The sequence below is a fragment of the Oncorhynchus mykiss genome, chromosome 8 (genome assembly GCF_013265735.2).
Source record: "Oncorhynchus mykiss isolate Arlee chromosome 8, USDA_OmykA_1.1, whole genome shotgun sequence".
Lineage (NCBI taxonomy): Eukaryota > Metazoa > Chordata > Actinopteri > Salmoniformes > Salmonidae > Oncorhynchus > Oncorhynchus mykiss.
The window spans coordinates 60,563,415-60,578,829 of NC_048572.1; the positions used below are offsets into that span (position 1 = coordinate 60,563,415).

Sequence of the window (15,415 nt, forward strand, 5' to 3'; positions counted from 1 at the left end):
TTTTGCCAATTTTAACTGCACACATGTTATTTGTGTGCATGGATTTTTATAATGTATGTTTTCCCTCCAACACCGCATTCCATCAATTTGTACAGCAGACCCTCGTGCCAAATTGAGTCAAGCTTTTTTTTTATCAACAAAGCATGGGAAGACTTTGTTTGTTTGTTAATAAGAGTGTTCAGGGTGAATACATGCTCTGTCGAACGGTAATTGGTAGAATTTGGTAGGAAGCCAATTTTTAAATACTGTTGACATCTAGTGGAAAGCATAGGAACTGCAAATGGAGTCCTAAGTCAATTGATACTGTAATGGCATTGAATAGAAAACTACAAAACCAAAAATAAAATACTTCCTGAATGGATTTTTCTCAGATTTTCGCCTGCTAAATCAGTTCTGTTATACTCACAGACACTATTTTAACAGTTTTGGAAACTTTAGTATTTTCTATCCAAATCTACCAGTTACATGCATATCATATCTTCTGGGGCCGAGTAGCAGGCCGTTTAATTTGGGCAAAATTCCGAATGCTGCACCCTACCCTAGAGAGGTTATCCATACATCTCCATTTTGGATAGATGGCTCTTCATGTTGTTTGTTTAGTGTGTTCCTATTTTCCCAGAAGTGGTTAGATTATATGGATTTTTCAGTTATGTTGAGCTGATTTCTGATGTGCTGTTCTTTCTTTTTATGTAGTGCATTTCTGTTTTGTTTTAGTATTTAACCATAGTGAAGGTATAGGCTCAGGTTTTCTGGGTCTCTGTGTTTTTGGTTGGATTGGTTCCTCAATTTCTTTCTTAGGTTTTCTTTGTCATTGTTGTAAAAAAATAAATAAGGTTTTCATTCCACTGTTCCGACCAGCAAAATAAATGTCCGAACCGGTTCAAAAAACCCAAAAGGTAAGTTTATATCGTTCCTTTCGGTTCTTTTTTTTAACCTTTTACTCAAGTTTTTTACATTTTAGCTCATTAACTAACTTCACCAATCAGTGCAGATAGAGCAGGCAAGCTAGTTGTTTACAAGCGTGATGGACAGACAAGTCTAGCCTATGGCGCAAGATGCAACTGAAATTTTGCAGGTGGGGAAGAGGGCGAGAGAGGTTTGAGGAGGAGGAGGCTTGAAGCACTGAGCATCTTATGACATGCCACAGAATTATACATAGAAGGAGAGGCTTCTATAGAGGAACTTTGAATGCCCTTTGAGCTAGCTAGCTAACAATCTTGTGTGTGCAGAGCAGGGCCAGAATTAAAAACATGTCTTGCCTTTTTGTAGTTAATAAATCCAACGTGAAACATGATAACTAAGCCTATGCTAGTCCTTAACTAGCATTGAAAAAGTGAATCCATTCTTCTGTTGCTAATTTCAAATCTCTCACTGTCTTATTGTGGTGGCAGAATTTGGGGTGAGCTGTTGTTACTTTTCAATATATTCTGTGTTGGACTGTGATATGCCTTTCATAGACTCCTGGTATGTCTGTACCCTAACACAAGGCCACTGTGTTCCATAACTGTTGCTTGTATAAAATAACTATTGTGTAAACAGTATGATTGTATTATCACCTCCCACTATATAATGAACATGTACTGTAACTGTTCACTCTTGGAGTTCTACCCTGTGAAATCAGAGGTAGATCTCTCTTGCAGCTGCTTGTATTACATATGTTTCTATTATACAATTAAATAGTCTCTGCCTTAATCTCTGGATAAAATTTTCCACAACAATCTCAATCAAGCTTGTAACGTCAGTACTGTAGCCTAAACATGGGGGGATGGGCAGGTAGCCTAAACATGGGGGGGATGGGCAGGTAGCCTAAACATGGGGGGGATGGGCAGGTAGCCTAAACATGGGGGGGATGGGCAGGTAGCCTAAACATGGGGGGGATGGGCAGGTAGCCTAAACATCGGGGGGGATGGGCAGGTAGCCTAAACATGGGGGGGATGGGCAGGTAGCCTAAACATGGGGGGGATGGGCAGGTAGCCTAAACATGGGGGGGATGGGCAGGTAGCCTAAACATCGGGGGGATGGGCAGGTAGCCTAAACATGGGGGGGATGGGCAGGTAGCCTAAACACGGGGGGGATGGGCAGGTAGCCTAAACATGGGGGGGATGGGCAGGTAGCCTAAACATGGGGGGGATGGGCAGGTAGCCTAAACATCGGGGGGGATGGGCAGGTAGCCTAAACATGGGGGGGATGGGCAGGTAGCCTAAACATGGGGGGGATGGGCAGGTAGCCTAAACATCGGGGGGGATGGGCAGGTAGCCTAAACATCGGGGGGGATGGGCAGGTAGCCTAAACATCGGGGGGATGGGCAGGTAGCCTAAACATCGGGGGGATGGGCAGGTAGCCTAAACATGGGGGGGATGGGCAGGTAGCCTAAACATGCACATGCAAAGATGTTCTGCTTGCAGGCAAACACTGGAATCATTTTCTGAGTGACAGAGTGAGAACTTTGCATAGGCGTTTTGTTGTGGGACTAGGAAAAAAATGCCTGGAACATAAAATAACATTGTTAACCGGTTCCCATGCTTCTAAAAGAACGGTTCTGTTCCGGAACAGTATGGATCATCAGTTTTCTGTTCTGTTCCAGCGCCTGCTGTTTAGGCTTTCTACTGCCAAGTTTACACCTTCACAACTGCAGTGAAATTTGTTGTTGGCTAATTGTTTACTTTCCATCCATCTGTAGCATTTCTTAATAGTATGCCGTTTGTCTGGCTTTGATGTCTCGTGATTGAGTATTGCTTTGTTGAAGAAGACCAGGGTGCTACCCTTCCCCAGATCTGTGCCTCAACAGAATCCTGTCTCGGAGCTCTACGGACAATTCCTTTGACCTCATGGCTTGATTTATTTGCTCTGACATGCACTGTCAACGGTGGGACCTTTAAAGACAGGTGTGTGCCTTTCCAAATCATGTCCGATGAATTGAATTTACCACAGGCGGACTGTAGGAACATCTCAAGGGTGATCAATGGAAACAGGATGCACCTGAGCTCAATTTTGAGTCTCATAGCAAAGGGTCTGAATACTTATGTAAATAAAAAAAACTGTTTTCGCTTTGTCATTAAGGGGTGATTGATGAGAAAAAAACATTTATTTAATTAATTTTAGAATAAGGCTGTAATGTAACAAAATGTAGAAAATGTCAAGGGGTCTGAATACTTTCCAAATGCACTGTAAGGTTATTATACAGCCAATGTTTGTCTATGGAGATGGCATGGCTGTGTGCTTGATTTTCTACACCGGTCAGCAACGGGTGTGGCTAAAATAGCCGAATCAACTTATTTGAAGGGGTGTCTACATACTTTCTCTCACAAACTCATTTTCAAATCAGGAGAACCCACATGGGGTCGCGACCCCTAGTGAGGTACGCTATGATTTTGCTGTGATCTGAGGGGTGTCAGTGGGCTGACTGAATGCTCTGAGAGACTGTGTTGGGGTTGGTGATAGTCGTCTACAGTACTGCTGCCAAGAGATGAGCTGTAGGTGTACCTACTGTAGGAGTCCCCTCGAAGCCTACCATTGATTATGTACAGACCCAGACGAGTACATGTTCCTGGGTCTGGAAATGATTGATCTCCCCCTCTAGGATGGAGAAGCTGTCTAAATTAAAGTATGGTGATTTTAGTGGGGGGATACAGGTAGCACACAGGATGGAAATGTTCTCTGTTGAGATTATTTCCTTATTTATTTCCAAATGTGCCTGTTTTTATTAATTGAATAGTGGGTTAGGTCTGCTTTATACCAAATTAGCATACTCCCTGGGTCTCTTCCCTGTTTCACACCTGGTAGTTTGGTGGATGGGACTACCAGCTCTCTGTAACCTAAAGGGCAACCAGTGGGTCCATCTCCTCTATACCATGTTTCTTATAGGATGACAATGTCTATATTTCTTTGGTGAAATGTCCTCACTCACTCACACCACAGAAACATCACTGCTCAGAGTTTTCTATTCACACCAGGCCATGAACTTTGAGAACACCATTGTGTTGTGCATGAGTCATGGCACCTGTTGACAGCAGGTCAGAGTAGAAGCCTAGAGTTCCACCATCCAGTAGGTCTAACTTGTACTAGACACTACCTAGGACAGTCTTCTATGAATCCAATAACTTGTTCCATACAGATCCTATAATTCACTAGTGGACATTGGCATCCTAGGTCAATTAAACTTTAATTCTAGATATGGTCAAATATTATAGAAAACTATAGGATCTCTAATACTTTGTACTGAAACCTATTCTGTGGCAGCCTATGTTCATGATGCGGGTCTCATAGAATGTCTCTGTCATCTAGGCTAAGTCATCTTATAACTTTAGGGAAATGCATTTAATGGCCTAGTGAAGTATACTGTAGCCAATATATAATTGACCAAGCAGCGGTCATGGAACAACTACAGTAAGTTACCACTGGTGCTGTAAAAACATATACTACCACAGCTACGTTACTATAGCTAGTGGGACCTATGGCGACAATAACAATTGAGTGATGTTGTTCACTTCCAATGCTAGCCTTATAAATGTGACTCTAGAGAATATAATTGAAAGGAACAAATGAGTGAGAATGGTTTAGAGGCAGTGAGATCTGGTAACGGAGGGCAGTACAATCTGGTTACATCATTTGATGATTAACAGTATGCTTGCTGAGCTCAGCCTGACAGGGTTATGGTGTGGGGCAGACGAGCAGTGCAAGCTGGGAGAAAATCAACTGCCACAGCAACTAACCTGCTGTAACGGTTATCCACAGAATCAAACGATGCTGACATCTAGATTGGTATTTAGATTGGTATAATGTATTGGTGTTTTCCTCCCCTTGCCCAGGAGCCAAATCTATGGCTTCCAACCTACTCAAAAACAGCACTTGCCAACTTGAATTGGAATGAGGTAGTCTTTCAACACGTTTGTGTGTAGTATCACTAGGATGTCTGATTTTGTTCTTCAACATTGACTGTTAAGGTACACCTCTCTCTGTCTATCTTCCTCTCTCTTATCCCTCGTTGTCTTTTGCGCTCTCGCTTTCTCTCTCAGGGTCCGTCTCGTCGTGTGATGCATTCCTCAATGTCTTCCAGAGTAAGGGGCTGAAGCCGGAGGTTATCTGTCCCTGTGCCAGCTCTCCAGAGGCCCTCACTGTAGCCATCAGGAGGTACACACAAACACTCATTACTATGAACTTTTATACAAAACTCTTAAGTTTACTGTCCTGTGGGTTATGGCAGTTATAGCTGCCACCCATCTATTGTAGCTCAACTTCAAATAGCCCCTGCTTACAGTAATGAGGGCAAGTTTAATTAAATCTCAAATTACAGGAAAAAAAAGTCAACTCCCTGCCCTTGATTATGACACTGTAAAAAGCTTACTGTGTGCGCCACATGCATCACTTATAAATTACATCTTGACATTAAGGATACTGTGGCAATTACGTCATTTCATTTCCAGGACACAGCTTCAAACTCGCAAATCTAATCAACAGCCTGCCAATAAAACCCAATTCCCATTTCTACCCTGTTGCCCACACACACACACACACACACACAGCACCATTAATGAAAGCACCCCTATGATGGCGTTGTCCTGGTGTTTTATGGCCCTCCGTTTCCCCGGGGGCGTCGAGCTCCCGCTTCCACTAAGGGAGTAGCCCCATCCCTAGCCGTCTAATTGGCAGATTTTTAAATGGGATGCAGGTTTTGATTTGGGGATGTGTATTTTGGAGCTTGTTGGTAGGGGCGCTACACTGTGGCTGACCCCGGTTCTGACCCCAACCTCTCCGTGTGTACAGTATGTACTGTATGTGCATGTCTACCGGGGTGAATGGGATATGCAGAAGACCCATTTATTTTGTTAGTCATGAAGCAAATGGACAATAAAGTAATCTTCTTGTTAATAGGCCGACAGACGACAGTAACCAGCCCCCAGGAAGAGGAGTACTGTCCATGCAGGGTCTGAGTCACGGGGTCATCCGGGTGGACTCTGAGGAGAAGCTGTCTGTTCTCACCTTGCAGGATGTCGGCACTGTTATGCCAGGAGGTAAACACCAGGGTTGCAATACCGGTTACTTTCCCAATATTCCCAGGTTTCCAGAAATCCTGGTTGGAAGATTCCCGGCATCAGAATGGAATAAGAAGGAAGTCTGGTAACCTGCAACTGGTGTTTCTGGATAAGCTGGGATTTTTGGCAAGGTTACTGGAGATTGTGTAACCCTACTACAAACACAGCTTTATGTCTGATTTATGCCCTTAGCAAGGATAGAAAGCAGCATAGCAAACAGAATGTTCATAGATTCATTGAATTTACCAGACACACACACACACACACACACATTACTTGATGTATGACTGAATTATCCCAAAAAGATTGTTTTGATATCCATATTTTTAGATGAAGCAGAAGTTGTTCATTATCCAGATCACGTCATATGATAGAGTTTCCATCAAATGGAATCTTGTTTTCCATGTAAAATCCTGGCATTACTCACGACGATGCCTCATAACTGACCAACACGCATAAAGAAGTTATATTGACCCTGAAATGAAAATATAAATGGCCCTCCTATAAAAAGTGTAAATAAAAAAACATTCCTCAACGGAGAGTTCAACCTAGGGAGTGTGTTTTTGTGATTTGGCTCAGTGGGAGGGTTGGAGAGGGTAACTCAAATGTCACCCTATACCATACATAGTGCCCTACGTTTTACCAGAGCACTATGGGAATTTTATAAGGTGTTTGGGACGCAGAAAGACCGAAGAAGAGAGGGGGTTGTGTGGTGGGTTTCTAGATTCCTGAGGGCCCTGACCTCCCCAGCATGTGGTGCCAAGATGAGTGCCTGGCTGCCTGATACAGAGTTCATAAAGAACCTTTCCACCCACACAGAGGCCCTGCAGCCATGACCCAGGGCCGCGGGCCTCCCTACCACCTCCCTACCCCTTAACCTGTCTCCTTCCAGCACCAGATACGGGTGACCCTAACCTCATTTCCTCACCTGCTCTCTGTTAGGGGTTTCCTGGAAGTGTGTTGTGGTCCTGAGGACGCAACACCTTTTTATTGAACACAAGGGATGTGTCCCAAATGGCATCCAGTTCCTTATATAGTGCACTACTTTCTACCAGAGCCCTACAGGTACTGGTCAAAAGTAGTGCACTAAATAGGGAATATGGAGCCATTTGGGACACAGACCAGAGGAGTGCACCCTCAGCTATGTGCTGCAGAGTAATGCAGTGGCTATATAATGAAGTGCACTTGGCTTGATGTGGATCATTGAGGTAGCTGGGCCTGGCTTTACTGCTCTAAACCCCTCTCTCGCGCGCGCTGCTGTTTACTAAAAAAACTCTCTCCCTCTTTCTTTCCCCTCCACTCTCCTCCTCTTTTTGATTTCTTGCAGCTCTCATGTGTGTAGTGAGACCAGATGGGGTTCCGCAGTTATGCAAAACAGATGAGATCGGGGAACTGTGTGTGGGTTCTATTGCCACGGGGACGTCGTACTACGGTCTCTCAGGCATGACCAAGAACACCTTTGAGGTAAGGCCTAACAGCATGGCGTTGTGGGCTGAGCTACCCCTGGGTCCTGGCTAGGGACGGTTAGGATGCCTGGGGATTGGCTCTAACAACTGCTGCTGTTCAATAGTTCTTAAAAACCCTTCCACATTCCTCAAGTGCTCTATATAATCCATTAGTGGAGAGAGAGTCATTTAATGGAATTGCACCCTTATGTGATGCCTTCATTCATTCATTTGTTTTATTTATCCATTGGGCTAATTTTATCACTTTCTGTGTATTGCACTTTGTTAGGAGAGTGATAAACTAATGTGTATGTCTGTACTCTAGGTGTTCCCCATGAACAGTGTTGGGGCTCTCATCAGTGAGTACCCCTTCACCAGGACAGGCTTGCTGGGCTTCGTGGGTCCTGGGGGACTGTGCTTCATCGCTGGCAAGATGGACGGCCTCATGGTGGTGGGGGGAAGGAGGCACAACGCTGACGACATCGTGGCTACAGCCCTGGCTGTGGAGCCCATGAAGTTTGTCTACAGGGGGAGGTAGCTGTTCATCTATCAGTTGTGGATAGGGACAGGAGTTTTTATTCATGTGTGATCATACCAGGAAAACCTCTGGGCCCTATTTCTTGGTCAAGTCCTGTGGACTTTAAAAGCTCCTGACACTAATTAAATAAGAAATGATGGTGATCATAGCTGATTGACTGTTTGTGCTTATGCAGTGTTGGTAACAGTATTGGCCTCCTGTTTCTCTATGCTACAGGATAGCTGTGTGCTAATGCTAACATGTGCTAATGCTAACAGTGTGGTAACAGTATTGGTCTCCTGTTTCTCTATGCTACAGGATAGCTGTGTGCTAATTCTAAAAGTGTGGTAACAGTATTGGTCTCCTGTTTCTCTATGCTACAGGATAGCTGTGTGCTAATTCTAAAAGTGTGGTAACAGTATTGGTCTCCTGTTTCTCTATGCTACAGGATAGCTGTGTGCTAATGCTAACAGTGTGGTAACAGTATTGGTCTCCTGCCTCTCTCTGTTTCTCTGTGCTCCGGGATAGCAGTGTGCTAACGGTGTTGGTCTCATTCTGTATGTAATTCTATGGTTGGTCTCCCATCTCTCTGTTCTCCAGGATAGCAGTGTTCTCCATCTCTGTGTTACATGATGAGAGGATCGTGGTGGTGGCAGAGCAGAGACCTGACTCTACAGAGGAGGACAGCTTTCAGTGGATGAGCAGAGTGCTGCAGGTGTACACACACACACACACACACACACACACACACACACACACACACACACACACACACACACACACACACACACACACCAGTAGACTGAGCCCTGTACTGTAATAACCCAGGTCTCTGGGCTCCTGTCCATAACTAAAGAGACTGTGGTTTCACTATAAAAGCTGTTTCCAGCTGTGTGATTGCAGTCAAAACAAATAAGATAACATGTTCACTTCCTCTTGATCCGATTACACATGGCCTTGGTGTGTTTATCGTCTTTACGACTGTAGCCATGTTCCACCGAAGTCAAATGTTCACTTAGTTCACGCATGGAGACAAAGGGAGAATTTGACTTAATAGGAAGTTGTGATTTGCTCCTTAGCCATCCATACCTCACAAACACTGGCACCGTGTTCCTCCACATACAGGCAATATGACCTGTCTTTACTACTGTAAGCATATCTAGTTGTCATATACAATATAATAGTGCAGTCCTTTTGAGGCACACATCACCCTAATCCCTGTCCCCTTCCCTCCCCATATAGGCCATAGATGGGATCCACCAGGTGGGGGTGTATTGCCTGGCCCTGGTCCCCTCCAACACGCTTCCTAAAACCCCTCTGGGGGGAATCCACCTGTCAGAGAGCAAGCAGCTGTTCCTGGAGGGCTCCCTGCACCCCTGCAACGTCCTCATGTGTCCCCATACCTGTGTAACCAACCTGCCCAAGCCCCGGCAGAAACAACCGGGTCAGACACTATATTACACCATCCTGAGTGGGTCTGCCTGGGGGATTGATAGTTCATTTGTTTCATAGCAATCCTTAGTTTACATGGTGATAGAGATATCTACAGCCATTTAATTAATCTTCATATTTCTTGATTCTGTTGGATGAGGTGTAGAACTATTCAGGACTGTACAGGGTGTGTTTTGTAGTCTGGCCTTGTAACATGTCCCATCTGATCCAACACATCCCAAACAGTCACCTCTCTCCAATAGTTATAGTACTGATGTTAATTTACAACACAGGTTTCTGTCTGAGAGGCACTCTGTCAGAGTAGAATCCATCCAGTCAATTGGCCCATCCATTCGGTGGCCTTCGCCTCTGAACACAAGGTCAATCTCAGCCCACCCGGCCTCTGTAAATCTCTGGGAATTAGGGGGAATTCACTGCACACACAATGTGAGCTAGTATATATCACTATAGATCACAGCCAGGGATATAGATTCCACATGTTTGTATCAGTGTGTCTCTCTGTATGTGTGTTGTCTCACCTTTATCCCTCTGTCCACAGAGATCGGGCCTGCCTCTGTGATGGTGGGGAACCTGGTGTCGGGGAAGAGGATTGCCCAGGCTAGCGGCAGGGACCTGGGCCAGATGGAAGACAATGATCAGGCAAGGAAGGTGTGTGTGCTGTGCTGCTCTCTGAGGGCTTGGTTTTCATCAACACCATCTACATCGGCACGCTCATTAAACCATGGACTGTGGGCTTCCAGTTGAATATTCGCCTGTGTCCCAAATGCCACCCTACCCCATACATGGTGCCCTACTTTCGACCAGATCCCTATGGGCCCTGGTCAAAAGTAGTGCACTATATAGAGAATAGGATTCCATTTGGGACTTCGTATGAATCAGTTGAATATTGGCACACTCTCCATGTTTAAGTTGACCATCGACTATAATTTGATCCCCTCATATGTAAACACTATAGTTGTACTGTAGTTCAGCCGTTGTTCATCTATAGTCTCCCAGAGTCATCTGTGTGTTTATATGGATGGATCAGACCATATACATTTCTGCTCTCATGCCTTGCACAACACAGCAACAAATACCACCGCCCCCTGGTCCAATAGGATGTATTGTTACTCTGATTTTTGACTCAAGTGTCAAGGCTTCAAATGTCCTGGGATCGGTAGACTGGTGTTGTTACAGAACTAATATGGAACAAAGCGTTTAAAAGGATTGTTGAGACAGGCAACATTAGGATATTTAGTATGCACAGTACTAAAGACATTTCTCAATGGTATTTTCCATTTCATAGATGGATGTCTTAAGAGGCTCTCTGTCTCTGAGATACCTAATAATAGGGTGTGTAACTGTACCGTGAACTCCGTCCCAAAATGGAATTTTCCCTATGTAGTGCACTGTTTCCCTTTGTATTCCCTGTTGGCCCTGGTTAAAAGTAGTGCACTAATGTAGGGATTAGTGATCCATTGGGACCAGTGCGGTGTGTTTGCGATAGACTGAAGTAGATGGATGGGACTGTAGAGTGCAGAGTGCCTACCCAGCATAGCTCTAGGTGCTGACACTAGGCCTCAGGTCTCCCTGTACCCATAGCTCTAGGTACTGACACTAGGCCTCTGGTCTCCCTGTATCCATAGCTCTAGGTACTGACACAAGACCTCAGGTCTCCCTGTATCCATAGCTCTAGGTACTGACACTAGGCCTCTGGTCTCCCTGTATCCATAGCTCTATGTACTGACACAAGGCCTCTGGTCTCCCTGCATCCATAGCTCTAGGTACTGACACTAGGCCTCTGGTCTCCCTGCATCCATAGCTCTAGGTACTGACACTAGGCCTCTGGTCTCCCTGCATCCATAGCTCTATGTACTGACACTAGGCCTCTGGTCTCCCTGCATCCATAGCTCTATGTACGGACACTAGGCCTCTGGTCTCCCTGTATCATAGCTCTAGGTACTGACACTAGGCCTCTGGTCTCCCTGTATCCATAGCTCTAGGTACTGACACTAGGCCTCTGGTCTCCCTGTATCCATAGCTCTATGTACTGACACAAGGCCTCTGGTCTCCCTGCATCCATAGCTCTAGGAACTGACACTAGGCCTCTGGTCTCCCTGCATCCATAGCTCTAGGTACTGACACTAGGCCTCTGGTCTCCCTGCATCCATAGCTCTATGTACTGACACTAGGCCTCTGGTCTCCCTGCATCCATAGCTCTATGTACTGACACAAGGCCTCTGGTCTCCCTGCATCCATAGCTCTAGGTACTGACACTAGGCCTCTGGTCTCCCTGCATCCATAGCTCTAGGTACTGACACTAGGCCTCTGGTCTCCCTGCATCCATAGCTCTATGTACTGACACTAGGCCTCTGGTCTCCCTGCATCCATAGCTCTAGCTACTGACACTAGGCCTCTGGTCTCCCTGTATCCATAGCTCTATGTACGGACACTAGGCCTCTGGTCTCCCTGTATCATAGCTCTAGGTACTGACACTAGGCCTCTGGTCTCCCTGTATCCATAGCTCTAGGTACTGACACTAGGCCTCTGGTCTCCCTGTATCCAAAGCTCTAGGTACTGACACTAGGCCTCTGGTCTCCCTGTATCCATAGCTCTAGGTACTGACACTAGGCCTCTGGTCTCCCTGCAACTATAGCTCTATGTACTGACACTAGGCCTCTGGTCTCCCTGCATCCATAGCTCTATGTACTGACACAAGGCCTCTGGTCTCCCTGCATCCATAGCTCTAGGTACTGACACTAGGCCTCTGGTCTCCCTGCATCCATAGCTCTAGGTACTGACACTAGGCCTCTGGTCTCCCTGCATCCATAGCTCTATGTACTGACACTAGGCCTCTGGTCTCCCTGCATCCATAGCTCTAGGTACTGACACTAGGCCTCTGGTCTCCCTGTATCCATAGCTCTAGGTACTGACACTAGGCCTCTGGTCTCCCTGTATCCATAGCTCTAGGTACTGACACTAGGCCTCTGGTCTCCCTGTATCCATAGCTCTAGGTACTGACACTAGGCCTCTGGTCTCCCTGTATCCATAGCTCTAGGTGCTGACACTAGGCCTCTGGTCTCCCTGTATCCATAGCTCTATGTACTGACACAAGGCCTCTGGTCTCCCTGCATCCATAGCTCTAGGTACTGACACTAGGCCTCTGGTCTCCCTGCATCCATAGCTCTAGGTACTGACACTAGGCCTCTGGTCTCCCTGCATCCATAGCTCTATGTACTGACACTAGGCCTCTGGTCTCCCTGCATCCATAGCTCTAGGTACTGACACTAGGCCTCTGGTCTCCCTGTATCCATAGCTCTATGTACGGACACTAGGCCTCTGGTCTCCCTGTATCATAGCTCTAGGTACTGACACTAGGCCTCTGGTCTCCCTGTATCCATAGCTCTAGGTACTGACACTAGGCCTCTGGTCTCCCTGTATCCAAAGCTCTAGGTACTGACACTAGGCCTCTGGTCTCCCTGTATCCATAGCTCTAGGTACTGACACTAGGCCTCTGGTCTCCCTGTATCCATAGCTCTAGGTACTGACACTAGGCCTCTGGTCTCCCTGTATCATAGCTCTAGGTACTGACACTAGGCCTCTGGTCTCCCTGTATCATAGCTCTAGGTACTGACACTAGGCCTCTGGTCTCCCTGTATCCATAGCTCTAGGTACTGACACTAGGCCTCTGGTCTCCCTGTATCCATAGCTCTAGGTACTGACACTAGGCCTCTGGTCTCCCTGTATCATAGCTCTAGGTACTGACACTAGGCCTCTGGTCTCCCTGTATCATAGCTCTAGGTACTGACACTAGGCCTCTGGTCTCCCTGTATCCATAGCTCTAGGTACTGACACTAGGCCTCTGGTCTCCCTGTATCCATAGCTCTAGGTACTGACACTAGGCCTCTGGTCTCCCTGTATCATAGCTCTAGGTACTGACACTAGGCCTCTGGTCTCCCTGTATCATAGCTCTAGGTACTGACACTAGGCCTCTGGTCTCCCTGTATCATAGCTCTAGGTACTGACACTAGGCCTCTGGTCTCCCTGTATCCATAGCTCTAGGTACTGACACTAGGCCTCTGGTCTCCCTGTATCATAGCTCTAGGTACTGACACTAGGCCTCTGGTCTCCCTGTATCATAGCTCTAGGTACTGACACAAGGCCTCTCGTCTCCCTGTATCCATTGCTTCCTTTCTGTTTCCACTGAGTGTTGGAACTATCCATCAACATTTTCTTTCTATGAAGTAGGAAGCTTAAACCAGTCAAACACAGACTGATGTAATGTTGGCTTATCTAAGCCCTTACTTCATATCTGAGTAGTGGATAGCGGCATACTGGTTGGTATACTGCGTGTTGGGGAAGGATTGTAGTCTTGGTTAGTTTGGTTTGATTAGATTTGCCTTGAAATATCAAACAGTACATTTCCCTCAGGGCTTTAGGACAACCCTGGCAAATGGCATCCTATTCCCTACAGTGCACTACTTTTTGAACAGGGCCCATAGGGCTCTGATCAAAAGTAGTGCCCTACATAGGAAATAGGGTGCTATTTGGGACAAAGCCCCTGTCAATACAGAGATGTATGTGATTTGACTGATTCTCGATTTGATGGCACTTTATTTTCCTTTTCCAGTGGCAGAGGTTTGGAAAGTAATTATTAATAAAGGAATGTGAGGTGCCTGGCTGGTGGCACTGAGCAATGGTGAGCATAGCCGTACCGTAGCGGAGACAGAATTGATTTCCCCTTTCTCTCATGCTGAAAAATCTCATCAATCACCCCGTTAGGCAGTCGCTTGGGCAGTACGACCTCTAATGTAAAGTGACAAGGCAGACGACAGCAACAACACAACACTCACATTTCTTCTGTTTTACTTTCCCTTTGGAAGACGGGACACATTGAGTGCATTTCAAATGGCACCCCATTCCCTATATAGTGCACTACTTTTGACCAGGGCTGATAAGACTCTAGTTAAAAGTGGTTGAACTATTGAGGGGAATAGGGTTCCATTTGAAAGGCAGATATTGTTTGTGGTGTGGTTTGGAATCCTCTGACTCAGACTTCATGCTCTTTTCCATTTGCTCTAATCCTCCTAGCAACCATCAGTCTGTATCCCTTCCTCTGCTCCTTTGTTCTGTTCAGCATGCCAACCAGACCATAATAATCACTGCTGCTCTGCTTCCCTCATTATCACCTTAATGCACCAATATGGTCTGGCTGTCTGCATGCTCATTCATCTGGAAATCAGGTCCTCTGTGTGAATGGCTTTTTCTTATTTCGTAGCTCGATTTCCTTAATATTCAATGTTGTGATTTTAAACCTGTGCTCGATAGTCTGGCCATGTCTAACCCAATCAATGAATTTGCGTCAGGGAATGGTTGCTGCTCTAGCATGTTTTGTTCCTTCTTTCCAGTATAACGAATAGTTGTGTTCAACTTCATATTGCTGAAATGTACACCACCTAGTTGGTCACATAACAGTAAAGACTGATATCCACTTTGATAATGACAGCTGATACTTTTCAGATAAATCTCTTCTACACAAGCTCTGGAATCACAGACGCTTAAACAGATAAAGCTCTTTCTTCTCTGTGCTGATTCTAATCCACAGCCCTGGAGTCTGAGTCACAGACCGACACTGACTGGCTGGGCTGATTAAAGACAATGGCTCTTTGTGCTGCTCCGTACTGACCAGGCAGGCTCAGGCTTAACTAGAGCACTCTGGGGGAGTCTCAGAGGAGGGGGTGGGCCTTCAGCGTTCAATACAGTCCTCTGCCATTCATATCTGCCTGTCTCTCCTGGCTGTCACAGCTCTGACAATATCGGGGATGCATCCCAAATGGAACTCTATTCCCTATGTAGTGCAGTACTTTTGACCATGGGCCCATAGGGCTCTGATCAAAAGTGATGCACTAAATAGGGAAAACGGTGCATTTTGGGACACAACCTGGGCCTCTCTCAATCCAACTGATCTAGCCTAATCTACAGTAGTGGGA

At 45.9% G+C, this 15,415-nt stretch overlaps 1 protein-coding gene across 16 annotated transcripts in view; it reads left to right on the forward strand.

Moving 5' to 3' along the window:
* The window catches only part of LOC110530261 (disco-interacting protein 2 homolog C), a 243,557-nt gene that overhangs the window by 209,477 nt on the left and 18,665 nt on the right, over positions 1-15,415 (forward strand). For 15 of the 16 annotated variants that reach the window (XM_036985856.1, XM_036985840.1, XM_036985844.1 and 12 more), the window contains 7 exons: positions 5,016-5,130; positions 5,872-6,011; positions 7,360-7,496; positions 7,803-8,011; positions 8,595-8,709; positions 9,237-9,438; positions 9,985-10,094. In XM_036985856.1, the coding sequence (XP_036841751.1) occupies positions 5,016-5,130; positions 5,872-6,011; positions 7,360-7,496; positions 7,803-8,011; positions 8,595-8,709; positions 9,237-9,438; positions 9,985-10,094 (1,028 nt within the window). The remainder of the gene's footprint in view (positions 1-5,015; positions 5,131-5,871; positions 6,012-7,359; positions 7,497-7,802; positions 8,012-8,594; positions 8,710-9,236; positions 9,439-9,984; positions 10,095-15,415) is intronic. The other variant, XM_036985843.1, reaches the window with a different exon arrangement.